Source organism: Eulemur rufifrons, chromosome 1, assembly GCF_041146395.1.
Source record: "Eulemur rufifrons isolate Redbay chromosome 1, OSU_ERuf_1, whole genome shotgun sequence".
Taxonomy (NCBI): domain Eukaryota; kingdom Metazoa; phylum Chordata; class Mammalia; order Primates; family Lemuridae; genus Eulemur; species Eulemur rufifrons.
In genome coordinates, this window is record NC_090983.1 from 74,663,886 (window position 1) to 74,686,679 (window position 22,794).

The 22,794-nt window shown below is 33.0% G+C and overlaps 1 protein-coding gene across 1 annotated transcript in view; it reads left to right on the forward strand.

The window, feature by feature from the left end:
• The window catches only part of ORC4 (origin recognition complex subunit 4), a 72,547-nt gene that overhangs the window by 44,437 nt on the left and 5,316 nt on the right, over positions 1 to 22,794 (forward strand). The window contains exons 5-10 of the mRNA XM_069472936.1: positions 5,939 to 6,014; positions 6,419 to 6,504; positions 8,895 to 8,943; positions 11,023 to 11,174; positions 15,488 to 15,661; positions 20,681 to 20,767. Coding sequence (XP_069329037.1) covers positions 5,939 to 6,014; positions 6,419 to 6,504; positions 8,895 to 8,943; positions 11,023 to 11,174; positions 15,488 to 15,661; positions 20,681 to 20,767 — 624 coding nt within the window. The remainder of the gene's footprint in view (positions 1 to 5,938; positions 6,015 to 6,418; positions 6,505 to 8,894; positions 8,944 to 11,022; positions 11,175 to 15,487; positions 15,662 to 20,680; positions 20,768 to 22,794) is intronic.

Sequence of the window (22,794 nt, forward strand, 5' to 3'; positions counted from 1 at the left end):
AAAGCTTTTGATTTCTAGTGTTTGCTTTGGTAGGCATGTGATATTTCTTATTTATAATACTGAAAATGTTTTCCATTTCATTATTTTGTAACTAACATTTTGCTTTGTTTTTTTTTTTCTTTAAATAACAGAAGACTTACAAAAGCCTTGTAAAGTTAGGGTGGTATCTTTCAGTTTGGCATACCTTTTTTCCCTTCTTTTTCCTCCCAGTGACAAATTTTCAGCTGATGTTAGTTTCATCATGGTCTTTTGTCCTCGAAGAATTAGAGGTTGCTAATGGGAAAAGAAACTATCATTTATTGAGCGTGTACTTCGTGCCTTTGTATCTTTGTTTTCTCATTTATTCTTTTTATGTTTCCTATTTTTTTTTTTACTATTTATAGTTTAACCCAAACTTTCATAATATTTTCATGTGCACGCTCAAGTCTTCTATAAGTCTCCTCACTATCATATTTGCTTAGTTACCTCAAAAAGATAGTCTTGTTTTATTCTCATTTTTCTTTCCCTCTCACATTCTTTATTCGATATAGTAGACAAAATATGGGTGTTAAAATTTGAAAGTATTATTATTTAATTTTAAATGATTAAGCTATGTAAAATGTTTTCTCACATATTCTATGCAATAAATTTAGATTTCAAACTAATATACTTTTAAAATTATTGGGAATAGAAGTAAAATTTTTTTATTAAAGCAATATATTGCTGACTGATTTATGCATGATGAGGAAATTAGGATTTTACTGTTATTCATTTCTGGTATATAAAGTAGGAATTTAGATCTAGGAAGTTTTTTAATATTTCAAGAATTTTCACATTTATTATAATCATATTTACAATAATTTATTAGATTTGACTCTAATTTCAGTCTTCATGCCCAGCTTGTTTAATCATTATTTCTTTATTTTTAAGTTTTTATTATTGTTTTTCTTTGCATTTTACTTTAGTGTTATTTTGGGGTCATTTTTACAAGAGCACTGTGTGACTAATATGCTTTTGTACCATTAGGATTTCTTAAATACATCAAAAGTTATTTTTTATAACTTACAACATGGCTGGCGGTTGAATTCTTGGGTCAGTTTTTCCCCCTTTAGAGTTGCAAATGCTCCTTTACTTACCATGGGATCATAAGTTGAAAATATCTTCAGTCGAAAAGCCTATTAATACAGCTAACCTACCGAGTATCATAGCTTAGCCTAGCCTACCTTAAACATGCTCAGAACACTTACATTAGCCTAAGGTGGGCAAAATGGTCCAGTATCGTAGTATACTGTATAGGGTCAGTTGTTTACCCTTATGATCCCATGGCTGACTGGGAACTGCAGCTTATTACTACTACCTAGCATCACTAGAGTATTTTACCACTTTCTACGAAGGCATAATGCTTTTGCACCATGTTAAGTCAAAAAATCCTAAGTTGAACCATTGTAAATTGGGGACCATCTGTATGTAGATTTTACTCATTTCATGTTTTCTGGGGAAACTTAAAGGACAGGCCTTTTCTTCCCCTTTATAATTATTTTGTCAATCTGAATAGGCGAGATTACACAGTCATAACAACCCCAAAGCTCAGCAGTTTAACACAACAGAAGTTCATTGTTGCTTTTGCTCTCTGTGCTCAGTGTGGATCAACAAAGGGGCACTGCTCTTGTATTCACTCTAGAAGTGATAGAGGTTATCTCAGCATGTTTTTCCACAAGCACCCCAGTGAAGGGAAGGGAGCATGGTGAATCATAGACACCCCCTTAAAAGTTCCTACCCAGAGGTGATCAGAGGACATCTCCTCACAGTGCACTGTCTAGAATATGGTCACTTCTAACTTCAAGAGAGTAAGAAGTGCATTCCTAACTAGGTATCTAGAAGAGAGGTTAACCAGAAGTATTTGGTGAATGTCACTAATGACCACCATAGCTAATTTGTTTTAAGTTTATGTGTGATTTTTCCCTGTCTGGATGGCTATCGAATTTCTTTACCTTAGAAATATGAGAAGTTCAAGGTCTGTGTATAAGTGTTGATCATAAACACTAATATTCTGCAAGCCCTCATAGTATGTATTTAGATCTTTCTTCAGTAAAGAATAATTTTTTTCTGGTATTCATTTTATTAACCTTGGAAAAAACATCATCATATGAATCTTCAGAGAACAAATTTAGATAATATTTTAATTCTTTAAGAAGCTCCACGATGACACTCTTGTATTAGTAAAAGAAAAAATGAGATCTAGGAAATCAGTACATTAGACGTATCATACCATAGTCAATTGTGCATCTTGAAACAAAATGGCATTACAGCAGAGAAGTAGAATCTCAGTTATTTCTGCATGATGGTGTCAAGTCTAAAAATACAACTTGAACAGCTAATGACTGAATTCAGAACTTCATCTTCGAGGTTTGTCGCTAAGACTTGAAGAAATTTCATCAAAAAAGATAGTAAAGCTGGTAAACACTTGTAAAAATGTCCAAGTACGAAATACAAATGAAAGGGATACCATTTCATTAGTAAATTGACTAAAATATAGTTTGGTTTTTTTAATTTTTTTTTTTTTTTTTTTTTTTTTTTTTGAGACAGTCTGGCTCTGTTGCCTGGGCTAGAGTGCAGTGGTGTAATTGGAGCTCGCTGCAACCTCAAGCTCCTGGGCTCAAGGGACTCTTTTGCCTCAGCCTCCCAAGTAGCTGGGACTACAGGCATGTGCCACCACACCCAGCTAATTTTTGTATTTTTTGTAGATATGGTTTCACTCTTGCTCAGACCGATCTCAAATTCCTGGCTACAAGCAGTCCTCCTTCCTCAGCCTCCCAGAGTGCTAATATTAGATGCGTGAGCCACTGCACCCAGCCAATTTTTTTATTATTATTTATTGTTGTTGTTATCTTTTTCTCAAAATGGGAAGTCTCTCCGGACTCCGGGCAAATCCAGTCTGGGCAGGGGAAATGGGGCTACAGATGCCATGTGCCCCACACTACCCTCCTGGACTTTAGTCACCACATGTACATCTGCACTCCAGTGCTCTCTCTTCAACACTTCAGTCAAATCTTAGCTGTTTGTTCATTGCCTTGGTTCTTTCTTGTGGGGTGGGGGGCAGATGAGCATCAGGCATCTTTAATCAGCGTGGTGTTCCCTTTCATTTTCATGTTATAGCATCTTTTTATAAACATTTATTTGGTTTTATTATATGTACTCAAGTTTAAAGGAGACAATATTTTGACAAAGTATCTGTTAGTTAATAAAATGGATCCAGTTATTCTTGACCATGCTGGCAGTTTATCTACTTGTTGTTTCTTCTTAAACTGGAGCCTTGTGAAGTCATTCTTCTAGTATGACTTCACTAGAATCTGGGAAAAAAATCTCCTTCCTGGTTTTCCATTTTGGTACAGTTCAGTTTATTCCTGGTACACCCATTATTGAGAGGTTGTAAATAGATGAGGAGCATTATTTGACTTGTGTCACTTTTGTAATTTGTTGGGGGGGGGTATCCCGAGATTAAAAAAAGGATTGAATAAATTGTGAGATATAGTTTATTCTTATATAAGAACTCTAAATGGTATAATTCTGTAAGTTCAAATTTTAAAACATAAGATTATAGTATATTTAAAACACTATCCTTAGCCAAATTATGTGAAATACAAAAACTCAAAAATCTACGGTTAATTGCAAATAGATAGTGTGACTTGTTTTATATTTTAAAAAATAGATATGACTTCCATTGACAGGTTGAGCCCTAGAAAATATTCTTCTATATGGAATTGTCTTGTTGACAGACTTGCTACTTGGTTAAATAGGTTGTTTCCTCTGGTTACATATTAGTGAATCTTGTGTTTACTATATTATTTGGAAATAGCAATAGTTAATGAGCATAAAAAGCCCTGGATATTGGTAGGTCTAAGTATATTATCCTGGTATGTTTTTAAAATTAATTTTTAGCTACAAAGAATGTGGAAAGGAGTTAACCAAATAGGTTATGTTGGTCAATATAATGTTAATAACCAACTAAATTTTTTAGTGTATAATGAAGTTTCCAGTATTTGAAAAGATGATCGCATATCCATGGAAAAACTAATATAAATTAAAAGGTTGATTACCTAGCTTATTTTACGCAGTAAACTTTAGCAGTAACCAGATTGGAACTAAATTATTATTTGAAGACAAATTTGATAATACATTTAACTTATTTTTCAGACTATGCATACCCTATAAGATAGTAGTAGGCTGATCCAAGCAAAATATAATTTGGTATTTAAAGTTAAATTCAGTGGAAAGAGAGCTATAAACCGGGTATTATTAATATCTCCATTCCCTTCTTCAAAGGATTTGAAATGATTTTGAACAATTCATCAAAATATAAAACAAAATCCTTTATGAATTAAAACAAAATTGGAGTCAAGAAAAATTATAAATACAAGCAAGCTATCAAGAGATGGGGAAAGAATACTGCAGATTATTAATATTAAGAAAAACACTAAAAATATTTTGAGGAACCAAGGTTGTATCATCTAGGAATGTTCTTTTGTACAGGGTCAGACCAGATCTAAAGGCAGACCTCTTGTTCACATAATTCTTTAATGTCACTTCTCAGCTGAGCTATTACTAGTAGTATGACAGTTGAAATCTTGAGATTGTCTTCTTTTAAGAAGACCTAAACTACCTATGATCTAAGGTAGAATTTGCTGTGCTTTAAAAATCATACAAATATACCAGGAAAAGCCATAATTTTTAAAATCTTTTTGTGATACCTAATAATTTAAAATGAGGATGATATTTGCTTTTTCCTTTTGTACAGAGTTTTGTGAAACCTAATAATTTAAAGTGAGGATGATATTTGCTTTTTCCTTTTGTACAGAGATGTTGCAGTGACATAAGGAGCATATTGCAGATACAAATAGTATTTTATTTTTGAAAATAGTGTACCGGTTGTCCCAGTGCCTTTGTTGAAGAATCCTTTTTGTCCTCACTAAGTCGTGATGCTACCTATAACTAATGTTTTATATACACAGCCTCTTTTCCTGGACCATTTATTTTGTGATAGTACTCCTCTACTTTGATATTGGAATGATTAGCCCATCATTACTAATCCTTTTGAAAAGGTTTTTTAGCTTTTCTTAATTTTGTTCCTTTTCACATTTTCAAAACTATATGTAGTGGTCATATGAAGAGATGTATATGATATATCACAATATAACAGTGATAGGCTGTCACTAATTGAAAAAATGAATGTAAGTATATGGTACAGAAATCTTTAGGAAAATGTGAAGCTTTATAATTGAATAGTTTAAGGTGATATAATACTTTCCGAATATAACCATAAATCTATTTTAGTAATTATTATTAGTGAATTATTAGTATTGATTTTTTTTTTTTATTGCAAGCCCTAAGTGTCCTTAATAAGGACTTTGTGTACATAGCAACTAACAGATAGACTATCTCTTTTTAGCTTAATCTCATGGTATTACTTATTTTCATTTCATGGTAACAAAGTAGTTCACAATATTCCATCGAAATATATATATATTTAGGGCATAGCCTTTTATAATTATTGAGCATTGTTTTGATGTACATTTTTCAATAGATTTTAACGATATTGAGTAGAGTAAATGTTAGAAAGATGTATGTATACTGAGACATGAAGTTTATAAGGGGCCATAGTTCAGTGTGACATTAGAGAAATATTTTTTTTAAAACTTAAGGGTTATTTCTAAATTTTTATTAAAAGTTTGGATAGATGATGGTGGGTGTGATACCTGGCTCTGGTATCTTAGGAGTCAGAAATGACATGTTGTACTTAATCCTTTTATCCTTAATCCCCCCTGAAAAGAATTTGAAAATTTATTTGTTAATTAAAATGTGTTTATATTCTGTTTCTACCATTCTACCATAAAAGAATATGGGCTTCTTGTTATCTTTTACCTATTATTAAACCTTTTGTAAACTTTTTATATTTATTTAGTTAATAAATCATGCTTTAAAAGAACTCATGGAAATAGAAGAAGTGAGTGAAAATATATTACACGTTCACCTAAATGGTAAGTATGTCATCATTTTGTCGTTGTGAATGATATAAACCATGTGGGATTTTTATATTACGAAACTAAATTCACTTGTTTGTTTTAAGCCTGTATTAATAATTAAATTTTGAAAACTAAATCCATGTTGAATAAAGGAATCACATAAGGACTCTGTTTTTTGTCTGTCTTTTCTTTTTCTTTAAGTAATACTACTGACCCTATGGAAGATTGTTCTTTGACTTTACCAAATGTGTTTATTGCTGAGTTTTAAAAAGAAACTAATGTGAACCAACAAGCTTTCATATTTTTCTTCCCAGTTAAATTAAAAAAGCATTGGAAAATATACATAACTGGAAGATTATACTCTATGTCAAATATATATTTCATTTTAATTAAATACTTTTAAATGGACTTTATTTCAGGCCTGCTGCAGATCAACGATAAAATTGCCCTAAAGGAAATCACAAGACAGTTAAATCTGGAAAATGTAGTTGGAGATAAAGTTTTTGTAAGTATCATTTCCGTTATTTTATTAAATAAACTTCAAAGTAAAGTCCTTCTGGAAGGTTAGGAGGGGTTCAGAGATTCTAAGTTGAAATATGCAAGATTCTTGTCATAAAAATGTATACTGTGTCAAGGTGCATTTACTCATGATATTTGGATTTTATTTTTTAGGTTATGATAGCTGTAAAAGAGCTAAGAAATTTACATTTATGTACATATTCTCTGAGTTTGTTCTTTCATCTGTAAAATAAATACTCTGATTCTCTATCCTGGAGATAGATGAATACGTTTTTAAAAATACTATATTATACCTGTATAGTTTTCTCTGAGACTTGGATGGCATGGGCGTATTGGAAAATGTGATGAATTTGAAGCTATAGTAGGTGGGTTTCAGTCTTGCCTTACTGAAAACTGTTTGACTACCTGGTAGTTGTTGACGTATCTGAATTTCAGATTCCTCATGTGTTAATGGACATTATTTTATTGTACATACTTCACAGGATTATTCTAAAGAGGGAAGAAAACACTAAATAAATATCAATTAACTTTTAAAAAATACTTTGTGGATGGATGGTAATGTGCTGTTCAAATGTCAGTTCTCTTACTATGTTTTCAGAAATTTATCCATCCCTCATTACCATAATAGCTTGGAGTCTCAGGGCAGTGAACATGACTAACCTAAAAGATACAAATTTGAAATGTCTATTAAACTTTCTATCTATTACCTAATACATAGGACCTAAGGCAAACACAATTATTTAATTTTTAGCTGCCCTAATTTTCATGATGAAATTACCTCTCCTTATACTACTTATGCAGTTGAAGTGGGTTTATATACATTCCATATTCATTTTCTGGTGACTGGTGACCATGAAGGGCTGTCACTAAGTTTCTCTGCTACGTGTTCTCTACTGCAATGACACAGGCATAGTTGTGTAAGCCTTTAGCATTTAGGAATTTTATTCTTTAATAATTATCTGTCAAAAGCGTATATTCCTCTTCTATTGTCTGCCGTTCTTTGAAGTACAAATTCAAAATGCCCTTTCTATAAATCCTGTGTTCTACTTCCTGTTCAGAACATAATGTTGAAGCCAGTGTATTATTAGACCAAAAAGTTCCTATTAAGTTGGCTCAGTTTGACTTTTGATTTCAAGTTGATCTGGATAGGTGTTTCTGACATTTTTAAATGGATATATTCATACTGTATTTATGTGAAATAATAAAAGACACAGTCTCTATCATCCCATACTAATCATCACTATTATTTCCACATATAGACATTAATAGTTTAATTCCTTCACTGTGTAAAGTAGGTATCTGAGGCTCAGAGAGCATAATTAGCTTGCCTGTGGTCATAAAACGGCAGAGGCTGAACATAAGAACCTAAATTATACTTAATGTCAGACATAGTAGCCTTTTAAACAAAAAAGCTAAAAGACAAGCAACCTTTGAGAACTGACCACTGATTTCCTGACAGATTGTCTCTTTAGCCTTTGTTATGTTACAGTAAATTATGGATAACGCCTCTTGCCCTGTCTACTGTGGAAATAGTATTACCATGATGGCATGTGATTATCACAACATGTGGATGTTCTTTAAAAACCTATTGTACTATTTTATATTAGATCTCTCAATTGGAGAACAAACGAATGGGTTTCTTTTCTCCTTTTTATCTCCTCAAATTTAAAGTTGGCTGTTTCTTTAAATTAAAAAATCTGAATGAAATAAAAATTAATGACTTTAATGAAAAAATATTCGAATGGATTCTCTACCCAAAATCTGAAACATCTGGATAATGCATCTCTCCTACTCTGTTAAATTTTATCTGGAATATTTAAGTTGTATCCAAAAATGTTTTGGCTGTATTTCAAGTAAACGTAGCCAAACTTGATATGATATATACAAAATCTTCAATATACTCTTGAATATACTGTTACAGTATCTAATAATTCAAGCGAGTTTTTTCCCACCTTTCCCTTTTGGATCTCATTTAAATTCATGGTCATTTCTTTAGTGGTACAAACTAATTGGAGACTTGCGTATGAAGTACGCATGATGTATTTGAAGACACAAAGTGGAATGCATTTCTAAGTCTCTAACTGTATTTAGAATATAGCAACTCTTCAAAACTACCTTCAAATAAATTTAACATTTTACAGGTTTTGTCCAGAAAATTTCATACATGACATAGTTATTGCCATTTTCAGTGTTATGCCATCTCTACTTTTACATTTAAGTTTTAGATAATAAATATAGAGACTCTCAGCTGATTTTGGCCAATGACTGATTACTAGAAAAAACTATATCTATATAAAGAGTATCTATGTAAAGAGTAAGATAACTCTATTCTTTATTTCACTAAACTTTTAGTCATGTTATCTTTTTGTTATTCAGGGCAGCTTTGCTGAAAACCTTTCATTTCTTCTGGAAGCTTTAAAAAAAGGTAAATATTAACATATTTATCTGTATCAAAAGATATTTAACTTTAATTTTCACTTGATTATAAAGGTAAAACATGCTTTTACAAAAAAAAAAAAAACCCTCAAACAGAAATATAAAAAAGAATAAAATGATCACTGTAATCCCATCTCCCATCGCTGTAATAGGGTGATTATCTCAGTTAACATTTGGTTTCTTTTCTTTCTTCACCTGCAGCAAATCGTTGATATAGATTGTAGATAGATGTAACTTCTTCACAGATACAAGATTATTATACCTATTTTGTGATCAATAAATTTTGATCTGTATTATCATTTTAGTGATTATTGTATATTCTGTTTTATAAGATGCTATAATTAATCACCAGTTTGGGACTTCTGTTTCTAATTTTTTATAAATAGGAAGAAGGAATTAGATGATCATCATGTATTTCTTGGAGTAAATTTCAATGAGTAGAATTTTGGGTTAAAAGACACCATATTTAAAAGAGAAAATATTACCAAACTACCCTGCAAGTTTCACTTTCTAAACATATTTGAGAATATATTTTTCTTCACAACTTCAAAAATAATTAGTAGTTTTCATGTTTGCCAATCTCCTAGTTTAATTTTTGTAATTTTGTTCTTTGTTTAATTTGCATAATTCTTATAGTAGTATTGCTCATCATTTCATATATTTATCGACCATTGATATTTCCTGGCTTACGTATGGTCATGTGCTGCAAAATGTTTCAGTCAGCTGTGGGCCACATATACAACGGTGGTCCCATAAGATTGTAATACCATATTTTTACTGTACCTTTTCTGTGTTGAGATACACAATACATAACCTTTGTGTTACAGTTACCTACAGTATTCAGTTACAGTAACATGCTGTACAGGTTTGCAGCCTAGGAGCAATATAGGCTATATCGTAATACCACATAACCTAGGTGTATAGTAAGCATACTATGTAGGTTTATGTAAGGTACACTCCATGATGTTTGCACAATGATGCCTGACAACACATTTCTCAGAACGTATCCCTGTCATTAAGCAATGCCTGACTGTATTTCCTTTGGGTTTTATGTCATACTTACTTATGGGAATTCCTGTGCTTATTTTTCTCTTCCCTTAAAAGTTTGGTTTGGACTTTTTTGCTGAACAGAAGTTTTAAATTATTCACATAGTTACATTTATTTAGAATTTTTTTTCTCTGCTTCAGATTATGAAAATATTCACCCATGTTTTCATTTAATGCATATATTTGTAATTTATAATTTGGTTGGAATTTATTTTGGTGTGAGGTTTGGAATAGGGATCTTAGTTTGAATAAACCATTTTTCCCCACCGATATATAATGCTATATTTTATCAAATTGTTATATATATAGGTCTGTTTATAGACTTTTGAGTAGTCTGTTTGATTTTGTACCAGTATTAAATCATTTAGCCTACTGTATTTGCTTTAGTATCTGTTGGATTAAGTCTCCTTAATCAGATTTTTGTTTCACTTTTTTAATGCAAATATAAAGCCTTTATTTAAACCTAAGGTAAGAGGGATTCTTGTACTAAGGTAGTTTCCATTGTTGGAGTGAGAAAAAGGTATCCAGGGAGTCGTGTTGAACTTTTCCCTCACTGTTGAAATGCTAAAAATTGTGATTTAAATGAGTTAAGTGGCTTTGAAGCAGTTTTGTTCATTAATTAGGTGATTCCTGTTTTATTTTAATCTCTAAGTGTTTTGATTGTATGTAGATATTGAAAAGTCTTTGTCAGTTTTGTAATGACTAAATGAGAATTATATTTACAGAATTATAAAAATAATCATCTCCAGTCATTTAAATGATTTTTTAAATTTTTCATCAACTACTAGAGTGTAATAACTAGAATAGTTAACTACTTGAGGGTGATAGAGGCTATCTTTATCCTGTGAATAATTTTTTCTGTTGTGTGAGTATATATACATCAGTAAATGTGCTTCCCCAAAGTAGGTTATCAATATGTTTTTTGAATTGAGTTTTAAAGACTGAAATACAGTAAATATTTTTGGAATTTAGGAAAGGTTATATAATTGCTTGTTAATTTAAAGCTTTTATTTTATTGTAGGTGATCGGATTAGCAGTTGCCCGGTGATCTTTATATTAGACGAATTCGATCTTTTTGCTCATCATAAAAACCAAACACTGCTCTATAATCTTTTTGATATTTCTCAGTCTGCACAAACCCCAATAGCAGTTATTGGACTTACATGTAGATTGGTAAGTCTTTCTTTCTGTTAAAAACATTGACGATAATATTTGAAAATTCAAGCTTTATTGTTAACGTAATTAGTCTTTTTTCCATTATTCAGGTCATTATGTTAGGATTTTAACACTTTTGTTTCATCAGTTCTTGGTATATTTATCTTGCTTTTCAACTCAAATTGAGGAAAACAAGAAGACAGGTATTTTACACACCCATAAACTAATACCTCTCTCCTCTCAATAAAATCACCGAAGGGAAAAAAAATATGAAATTGGATTATGCTAATAAAATTAATAATTTCTACATTAGCAAATAAAGAGGCAGGTAAATGATCTCACCACTATTTTATAAAAATTGATAATAGTTGGCCGGGCGCGGTGGCTCACGCCTGTAATCCTAGCACTCTGGGAGGCCGAGGTGGGCGGATCGTTTGAGCTCAGGAGTTCGAGACCAGCCTGAGCAAGAGCGAGACCCCATCTCTACTAAAAATAGAAAGAAATCATATGGACAGCTAAAAATATATATATCGAAAAAATTAGCTGGGCATGGTGGTGCATGCCTGTAGTCCCAACTACTCGGGAGGCTGAGACAGGAGGATCCCTTGAGCTCAGGAGTTTGAGGTTGCTGTGAGCTAGGCTGACACCACGGCACTCACTCTAGCCTGGGCAACAGAGTGAGACTCTGTCTCAAAAAAAAAAAAAAAAAAAAAAAAAATTGATAATAGTTTATGCTTTTACATTGGAAATTCTTTCCATATTTTGAAAATGCTTGAAATCAACTTTAAATGATACTGTCTCAACTTTCTTAAATACATATCTCCAGAAATGGAAGAGATTCTATCAAGCAGTCATAGTGACTTCTTTGTTCCTTAGGGTATTTTGGAATGATTTTAACCATAGTTTCAATGTCACTATCACTTTTCTTTGTGAAGGTTCTATACATATTAAACCTTATGTACCTTTGGACAGTTACACAGGCCTTTCTGTGTTTACCTTCTTATACTCTTGCAGTCTGAAATGAACTTTTTCCTGAATTCAGGTAAAACTGATATTTAAGAGTGTCTTGGTCCATTTTGTGTTGGTATAAACAGAATACCTGAGACTAGGTAATTTATAAAGAAAAGAGATTTATTACCTCACAGTTTTGCAGGCCAGGAAAGTTCAAGTGCATGGCACTGGCTTCCTGCAAGGGCTTTCATGCTGCATCATGACATGGTGGAAGGTCAAAGGGGGGTAGCAGGCATGTAGATAAAGAGACCAAACAGGAAAAGGAACCTTGCCTTACAACAACCTGTTCTCTCAGGAACTAAACCATTCCTAAGAGAGAGAGAACTCACTCTGGTGAGATAGCATTAATCTATTCATGAGGGATCCGCCTCCATGACCCAAACACCTCCCACTGTTACACTGGCATTTAAAAATCAACATCAGTTTTGGTGGGGACAAACCACATCCAAACCATATCAAAGAGTCACAGCTTTTCTGATACTATGACTGCCAAACCTTCATAGTTTTCTTCCATCTCCCACTCCCCCACAGTACCTCCCCCCAATTCTTGGCAGACTTTTGTCAGGCCCATTTACTTATTCTCCTTTTCTGCAGCTCTTTTTTTTTTTTTTCTTTTTAAGAAAAGTGAAACTTTTCACTAAGTCATCTTTCAACAGCCTTCTTTTCAGTGCTATTTTTCTGTGGAGTGGCTGTCTCTGTACTTCCTTTCCTTGTGCTTCAGTGCTTATGATACATGGTGTCAAAATAAGCCTTCTTCATAGAACATCTGGCTGGTACTCCACATATTTTTTCTTCCATCTTGCCAAACCCACCAGGCTTTCATCCCTCACAGGGATAAAAGAAGCACCCCCCTCTTTGCTTAAAAAAACAATTTCCTTTGGATGGAAGTGGCAGTGGCAAATGTTACTGACCCAGTGAAGGACCAAATAAAAAAAATAAAAGGTCAGTAGCTTAGCAGTGTTTTCAGGTGCTCTTTTTTATTCTGTAGGTCTAATTTTCTACCTGTATAGTTCTTTCAAGTGTAATTTGTATGTATATATCCTTGTTTATAGGGAGAGATAGAGTAGTGACTTTGCCAGGAAGCAGCTTCTTCCCCAGTGGAAGTAATTTCTTTTTTTTCTTTATTTTTTTATTTTTATTTTTTTATTATTCCCTCTATCCCCACATTGCCAACTTGTAATTATTATCTACCACTAAAACATCATTTACTTCCATCTTTTTCTTTTCATTCCCAAGTTCAGGCTCTTCATTGTTCCTTGCATAGAGTATTATTTCTGCTACCTTTCTACTATGTACCTTGGTGACCCAGAACTCCTTAATAATAAATAAATATTATATATAATATCCCTGTCTCTGAACATAACATCCTTCTTTTTTAATTCTCATACTAGCACTGTTCTTTTCTTTGGCCTTATAATAAAAATATTCTAGATTTTTCACTCATCCTACCTCAAGCTGTTAATCTTTCCCATCCTCCTTCCCAAACTATGTAATCCCATTTTGATCATTAGAATTTTTTGTTTTATATCTGTTATTAGGATATCTCAAATGAGAATCATCTGGCTAGATTTAAAAATTCATATTTCTAGCCCTTACCACACCTCTTTTTAAGAAGTTTTATTGTAGAAAATTCCAACAATATACATAGGAGAGAATAATATAATGAGCCTCCAGTCCCCTTTTCCACTCATTGCCTAGTTTCAACAATTACCATACACCAGTTTTATTTATCCTCTAATATCTCCTTCCTTCTCTGTATTATTTTGAAGCAAAAGCCAGACATTATGTCATGTTACCAGTGTTTTAGAATGTATTTTCAGAAAATAAGGACTCTTTAAAGAACGTATTTCCCTAATTGTTATCCTTGAAAATTAGAAATAATTAAATACCATGTCACTGTTCATATATAGGGGTGGGGATTTTTAATAACAGCCTTATTGAGATATAATTTACATACCATTCAGTTCACTCATTTAAACTACAATTCATTGTTTTTTGTGTATTCATAGAGTTGTGCTTTTATCACCACAATCAATTTAAGAGCCCCATACCCTTTACCCAAGTCCCCCCGCACCATTCCCTCTTCAACCCTAGGCAACCACTAATCTACTTTCTGTCTAATTTGCCTTTTGTGGACATTTCACATAAATTGAATCATGTAACAGTCTTTTGTGACTGGCTTCTTTCCCTTAGCATAATGTTTTCATGGTTGATCCGTATTGTAGCCTGTATCAGTTCTTCATTCCTCTTTGTTGCCAGATAATCCATTGTGTAGATATACCACACTTTGTTTAAACATTCATCAGTTGATGGACATTGGTTGTTTATATTTTTTAAGGTATTATAAATAGTAATGCTGTAAGCATGCATGTACACATTGGAACATATAATTTCATTTCTCTTGGTTATATACCTAGGAGTATAATTGTTGGGTAATATGATAACTCTGTGTACCATAATGCATTTTGAAAGATTGCTCAAGTTCAATATGAAAAAGAGATTTAAGAATGACAAATTCTATCTATATGAGTTAAGAGGACAATTTAACCTGTTATGTTTTTGATATCTGGGATAGTTTGAATGCATATCAGCTTTATGGAAGTATTACCTTCATTTAAGAAAACTTTGTATGTCCTTACAAGTAGTACATATTAGTTATCTTTTGGTTTCTAGTGTTCTTTGATTGTAAACTTGAGTCCTAATTTCTTCTTAAGGAAAAATACAAATACAAGTAGTTTTTAAAAAACATCACTATTAAAAAAAAATGAATACTTATCAATTTCATACTGTATTTCTGCCAGTTTTCTTTTCTATTGTTGGTTCCGTCTGCCCATAATGCTCCAGTTTAAATTTGTAGATAGTTTAACAAACTGAACTTTCCTCCATTACACATCCTGCTGCTTGATTCTTTGTTATATAAAACCATGAAGAAGTTTAAATTTTCATGAATGTAATAAGTCTCACTGTGTTTTATTATCTTAATTTTGTATCAGAATTCTTCATAGAATGTACAGAATTTCTTATTGAAACTCTTGATGTTTTTGGGGCATATAACTTCAGTAATAGTCACAATTTTTTTAGCAATCATTTTAGGGCTTGGAATGTTACAGATTAGCTGAGAATAACATGCTAGGAAAAAGGCATGGCATCACCAAGCCTACAGATGCCTTGAAGGGGATTATTTAGTTTGCATAAAATTTTTTTAAATGATTGTGTATATAGAATAAGCATTACTAATTATAAGTGGTAGTTATACCTCAAACATCGGTTAAAAAAAATTTCTTAACATGCCTCTTACAGGAATTTCTATTGTTTTTAAGGATATTTTGGAACTCTTAGAAAAAAGAGTGAAGTCACGATTTTCTCACCGGCAGATACACTTAATGAATTCATTTGGTTTTCCACAGTATGTTAAAATATTTAAAGAACAATTATCTCTACCTGCAGAATTTCCAGACATGGTTTTTGCTGAGAAGTGGAATGAGAGTGTTCAGGTAACTTAAGGGCAAAAATGTCAGAGTAATTATGTGTCTGTTATATGATTTAAAGCCATTAAAATTACAAATTAAAAAAAAAATTTAAATTAACACAAAGTTTCTAATGTTGATATGGTATAAAACTGCAGGAATGCAGATTATATTGTATTTTCTTCTTAGAAAAGACAGTTGAAATGTTCTGTCTCCTAAATTCTCTCTCTTAAAAGAACATAAGCTTAGGAATTATGTCAGTAGTTTCATGTATTTTACAAGTCTAGCAATATACTATGTTAGTGGATCATAGCTATCCTGTGTGGATTTTTTTTTCCCCTAGTTCTCATATACAACTTGAGCTTTTATCTCTTTGGGTTAGGTAACAGGCAATCTGGGCTGTGGCACCTCTGGTTATATTTTCTACATTGATGAATCCTATGTTGGGAGTCCCAGAAGACCTGAGGGACTTAGATATAAAGGCAGGTCCACATGTTGTTTTAAACATTTACTAAACCTTTTAGACTCTGTAAATTTAGCTGCATTTAGAATGAACAGGCTCGCCTTTTCACACCGTTATTATATCAACTCAGCACACTAGTCATTAGCTTATTCTCATGCTGAAAGAAGTTTCAGTAGGCAGAGAGAAGAGAGGGAGTATATGTGTTAGTATGTGTTTAGTAACATAATTGAAAAATAATATTACTGAATAAGTCCCCTCATAGAATCTTTAGAATATATTGGCCTCATGAGAGTGAAAAATAATATAGAGTCCATGGTTCTGAAGGAATTGGGAAAAGCTGATCTATAATGCTAAAATACTAATGAGTATGGATGATTAGCCTCTGAATAGAATTACACAGTCTAGATCCACTGGCTCTAAAAAAGGATTATTTTATGTTAAAACAATAATGTTAGGTTATGTTCTTTTTACCATAAAATCTTAAAAGCAATACTAAATTAAAAGTGAGAATTTTGCATTTATTTTGCTCCTTAATGATTTTTGTTTTGATTATAAAATATGGTCTGCTCATGTAAGAACTACTAATTTTGACACATTTCATTTTTTTAAAATCATAAAAGTTCACTGAACTAAATTTAATCAGTGCACAAGAGTATGTGGTAAGGAGTGAAAGTTTCCCATATAGCCATACTATTTTCCTTCCTTTTACAATGAAGTAATTATTTGGTTTATAACATTGTAGGGTTTACATACATACTAAATTTGTTCTTTTACATAAAGGACTCAAACCTTATGTATTATTCTATTTTACGTTTTTACTGTGTTCTGATTGATAATTCCCTATTGTTTTTCCTAAGAGATATATACATAATTGTATGTAAAAATGGTGGAATTTATCCTTAAAATTCAGATATTGTGCCTTGATATAATTAGGTATGGATCCTCCTTTCCAATCACCTTGCCAAATTAATCTTGTCAGGGACTCAGAACTTTCAGCTAAGTCAGGCAAGTTTTCTTTGTTACTGTTTCTAATTATAGGATTCCATTCTATAGGAGCACTTTCTTTATAGTTGTTACTCCCATATTGTTGCCTCTCTAACCTAGGTCTGGAATCAGTCAGACCTGGATCTTCAGCCTCTATTTCCACTTTTCAGTGCCACACAGATTTTCACCCTCTGTAACTCCTGAAGTGATTGTCTTACTACAATATATTTTTCTGGCTATTTTAGAGATTCAGATGTAGTTTTTCATGGCATTAAATATCTGTGCTCTCTCAGGGCTTTTATTATTTCCATACCTCTTCACTTTAACTCTTTTCCTGAGGTGACTACATGGCCCAGGGTGCATTGTACCATCATTCATCTTCTGTCCTTCCTTTCCAGCTATGTTAACATTCTGAGCATTTAAAAGTGGGTATATAGATAAAGAGGATGATGGAGGTTATTGGTGAAGTATTAATATAACTCTGGATAACTTAGAAAGTGGTAGCCATGTGGTAATTGGGTGGCTCAACCCTAGTTTTCTGGACTTTTGTTGCAGACCCTGTATCCCCCAAACTTAGGACCAGGTGGTAGAAATGAATGTGAGCGCTATCCTGTCATCTTTTTGACAGTCTTGCAGTTCAGTTTCACAAAGTAGAACTGGCATCACTGGTGTTTGTGTCTTTTAGTTCTAATATTTTCTTCTCTATCCCTATCATCTTGTGCCACGTCCCTTTTTCTCCTTTTTTTTTTTTTTTTTTTTTGAGACAGAGTCTCACTCTATTGCCTGGACTAGAGTGAGTGCCCTGGCATCAGCCTAGCTCACAGCAACCTGAAACTCCGGACTTAAGCGATCCTCCTGCCTCAGCCTCCCGAGTAGCTGGGACTATAGGCATGCGCCACCATGCCCGGCTCATTTTTTTCTATATATATTTTTAGTTGTCCAGATAATTTCTTTCTATTTTTAGTAGAGACGGGGGGGTGGGGGGGTCTCACTCTTGCTCAGGCTGGTCTTGAACTCCTGACCTTGAGCAATCCACCCGCCTTGGCTTCCCAGAGTGCTAGTATTACAGGTGTGAGCCACCGCTCCCAGCCTATGCCACCTCCCTTTGGTATGCTAATGAGTGAGCTTCACTTGAAACATCTGTCAGCACCAGAGTCCCTGTCCTTGGAGAAGGGCTGGTGATTGCATTAAGGGAGCTATTCTTTCTCTCAGTGCTGGCTATCCTGCAGGTTTTTTACATTGCAATGTTAAACCAAAAGCGGTGATACAGACAACAGGTCACCTGTGGAATCTCATCCAAGAAACATCTTCAGGATAGGTTTGAACTTGAACGTTCTGCTTAATTTGAAGATTTGGTTTATTCCTACCTCAAATGAATCAAATAAGTAAGCAGGGTAAATTCTATTTCAGCCTGGCAGTATAAGAGAAAATCCTGGAAAAGAGTATATAAAAGAATTATAACTAATTTTCCTCAAAGGAAATCCCCCAAAGCTAAGTTCAAATGATTATTGATAATAGCCTTTCCCTCAAATAGTTTACAGTGTTTGATTCAAAGTGGAATTAAAAATGTAATGAGAGAGGTTAGATTTTTTGTTGTTGTTTTGTTTGATTTAATGGCTCACATATAGATTATGTAGACTTTTTGTTTTCTTTTTTCTTTTTTTGTTTACCTCCAGAAAGCCCAAGAGAGTGTAGATCTTTTTTAAAGCAGATTAAATAATTTAGAAGCAAGAAGGTGATAGCTTTCAGAAAAAAGGAAAGTTGGAGTCAGACCACTAAAAATAAAGAGGTAAATGTAGGAAGACAGTGCAGAATAACAACCCTGTGAAGCATCGTGTTACAGAAAGGCAAATACAATGTTTTTAAAAAATGGAATTTTTGCAGAGAAAATTTCTTCCATCAATTATTTTTGTCCCAGGTGATTTCTTTAGCTTTCCCAAGTCCTGTGAGTTTACTATATCAGCTTATAAGTGACTTGATAGGAGTAAAAGATTACAGAAGCTGAGACTATAGTTTGCCTATGATATTTAGTTATATATTTCTTAAATTTCTTCCATAATGAAACTTGAAAACTGTGGAAAAACTTAAGATTTTATTTCCAAAAGGTTTTTATTTATATTATTTTGCTTTATTATTTTATGCTCATCCATATTTGACGTTGTTTATGATAATAGTCACTGGAAGCCCTGTAAAATACAAAAAGAATACTAAAAACAATATCAAGGGAGTAGGAAGTATAACTGGGATGATACATTTACTGACAGCATGAAATTTTATTCCAGTAGACTGCAACTTCTGAATTTGAGTCTCCCTAACAGTGGAAAAAGTAAAGACATGTAATTATAGCTCTGGAAAATATAGAAATGATTAATTTTCTGGGTTTTTTTTTTTAAAAAAAAATAAGGAAAGGGGATCTTTATTTCATGTATATGATATTTGAAAAATTATGTTAATCTTTCTAAAGCCCTTCTTGGCTCTGCCACCTCTGGATTTACTCTCTTATCTAATCTGTCCCTCCATGCCAAATATCCCTCACCCTCTATTCAGTCCGAATTCATTGAAGTCACCTGGCTCTTTTAGATAGGCTCACTGCTTTCTCAGAGGGCCCAAGTGATCTCTGAATTTCTAAAAGCCATGAGCTTCTTCTCAAAATATATCTTCATTTTACAAAATTGTTTACATTGTTAAATACCAAGTCCCTCTTGAAATTTTCTACCCTTATTTTCTAGATCACTGCTCTCTCTTGGAGACTCTTCCAGTCTTTAGTATCTTTCTTACTTAGCTCCTCTTTTTTATACCTGCTACTTAAATATTGATAATCCAAGGTTCATTTCTTGACTACATCTCACTCTTCATGGGCCATTCTGTGCCCTATGGATCATCTTTGATTTTTTTTTTTCCTTCTCCCTTTAAACCCTATCTTCTCTTTTCCCCTCCCCAACAGTTAATTCTCTGTCTTTTATAAATGTTGAAATTCTCTTTTGTCTTCACACCACTCTGAAAATTGAGACACCGTCCTTGCCTCTTGTGTGGACAATTGCAATTGTCTTCAATTAGTTTTTCCTGCCTTTTTCTTTCCATACATTCCCTTTGCCAATAACTGAAACTTAGGTATGTGACTACCATTTCTGTCAGTATGCCATGATCATCTTAAATTCCTTATGCTGTTCCCCTTAATTGGAATGCCCTTCCCTTAGTCTGTTTACCTCTACAGGTTAAGCGTTCTCTGTAATACTTTACCTTGTTTTCCCAGGTACAGTAACTCGTTCTCTGTTATTTTTTGCTGCATTTTGTTCATCCCACTAATGTGACTTTATAGTTTCCCTTATTTGAGTAGAAATTTTGGAGTAGCAAGGATTATGTTTTATCATTGTATTTATTGAATTAATGTAAAGGGATAAGAACAAAATTAGGAGACTAGAAATTTGATTTTGATTTTAGTGTTCTCTAAGTAAGACCAACGTCTATTTAATAAAAAATTAATATTAGGTAGAGTTAATAAGGTAAACCACCCACTAAGGTACAAATTATATTTAGATTTTAAACTGCATTGTTCCTCAACTTTGTTTTGATTTTTTTTTTTTTTTTTTTTCCTTTAGTGTCTCTCAGAAGATAGAAATGTGCGAGAAGTACTACAGAAGCATTTCAATGTCAGCAAAAACCTGCGGTCATTACACATGCTATTGGTTTGTATTAGTTTTGCTTTCCTCATTTTTTTCTCTTACCAGATAATTAAGCATTGATGGTAATTAGTTAAACCTATAGATAAATTTTGGGAGAATTGATATGTTTACTACATTGAGTGTTCCAATCTCTGAATATGGTACATATCTCCTTTTATTTAGTTCGTTTGATGCTTTGATCAGCATTTTATAATTTTTACTACCCAGATTTTGTGAGTGTTTAGAGTATATACCTAAGTATTTCATTTTCTTTGGAGCAATTGTAAATAGTATTTTTTAACTTTGGTTTTAGCATATTCATTGTTAAGAGTATCAAAATGTGATTGACTTTTGTATGTTGACCTTATATTCTATTATTTTACTGAACTCATTCTAAACTCACCTATTCTAGGAGGGTATTTTTTATTGATTCTTTGAGATTTCCTGCTTAGACAATTACATTTTTCAAAAATAGAGACAGTTTTATTTTTTCATTTCCAATCTGTATACCATTTATTTCTTTTTCTTGCCTTATTCCAATGGCTAGAATTTCTAGGACTATGTTGAATTAGAGTAATGAGACTGGACATCCTTTCTTCTTCCCAATATTCAGAGGAAAGCAATTCAGTCTTTTATTATTAAGTATGATGTTAGCTGTAGGTTTTTAATACATGCTCATTATCAAATTGAGATAATTTCCTTGTATTTCTAACTTGCTGAGAGTTTATTATGAATGGGTATTAGATTTTATCGAATGCTTATTCTGGATCAGTGATATGATCATATAATTTCTCTTTAGCCTGTTGGTATGTTGGATCACATTGTTTTTTGATTGTTGAACCAGCCCTGCAGGCCTGGAATAAATCCCACCTGGTCATGGTCTTTCACCCAATATATCATATCTTAAGCTTAAACAGTACCAATCAGGAGGTAATTCATTGTTGAAAATTGAAGAACTTCTTTCACAAAGAGTATTTGGTATTAGACTAGTATTTCCAGAAAATTATTTATGGCAAATACCTTTCAAAGAGAAAATAGTTTTGGTTTCATGAGTTTCTTGTCACTTTCTGTAACAATAATAATAGAATAATAATAATGATAATAATGGCAGCTACTATCTACTGACCAGCACGTGAGCTACAAACTATAGTCACTTTACCTACATCACATCTAACCTTTGCAATAATCTTATTTTTTATCCCTGGGTGTTTTTATTTTTACCTTTGAAGAAATTGAGGTTCTTTTAGGTTAAATAACTTGCCCAGGGTTATACACCTAGTAGATGGCAAAGTCAGGACTCAATCCAAGGCTCTCTGGCTTCATGCTTGTGTCCTGCTTTACTCTGTGGTTTTGCCATTTTTATTTCCAGATTCTCTTTTCCCATTCCTGTTTTTGCTGAGGAAATTTAAAGTCTTTTTATTCCTATATACTTTCCCTCTCCCATCCACCAAAAGTTCACTGCCATTTTCAGCAACAGGTGTCTTTATCATGAAGGAATCCCATTATTCTGAGAAAATATCTGTGCCTCAATATTGTTAACATGAACAACCATTATTATGCCAGTTTTCTGTTAAATTTTTAATTCATGATCATGAATTATATAATGGCTTGTTTTCTATCAGTAAGATTCTATTTTGGTGGGTTTCTTGCTCATATTCTTACCTCATCCCTTTATTGATTATCTTTGTATTACTGTGGAAGCTCTTTGTATATTAGAGATTTACAGCCTCTCTGGTAACCAGGTAAATGTGGGTAAATGCTTCAATGAAATTTTTTTTTTTTCTGCCAGTCTGGTGGGTGTCAGAGGTTGTAAGTCTGATGGTATAGTTCTGTGACTATTAAAATTTATTGCTGGCCGGGCGCGGTGGCTCACGCCTGTAATCCTAGCACTCTGGGAGGCCGAGGTGGGCGGATCGTTTGAGCTCAGGAGTTCGAGACCAGCCTGAGCAAGAGCGAGACCCCATCTCTACTAAAAATAGAAAGAAATTATATGGACAGCTAAAAATATATATAGAAAAAATTAGCCGGGCATGGTGGTGCATGCCTGTAGT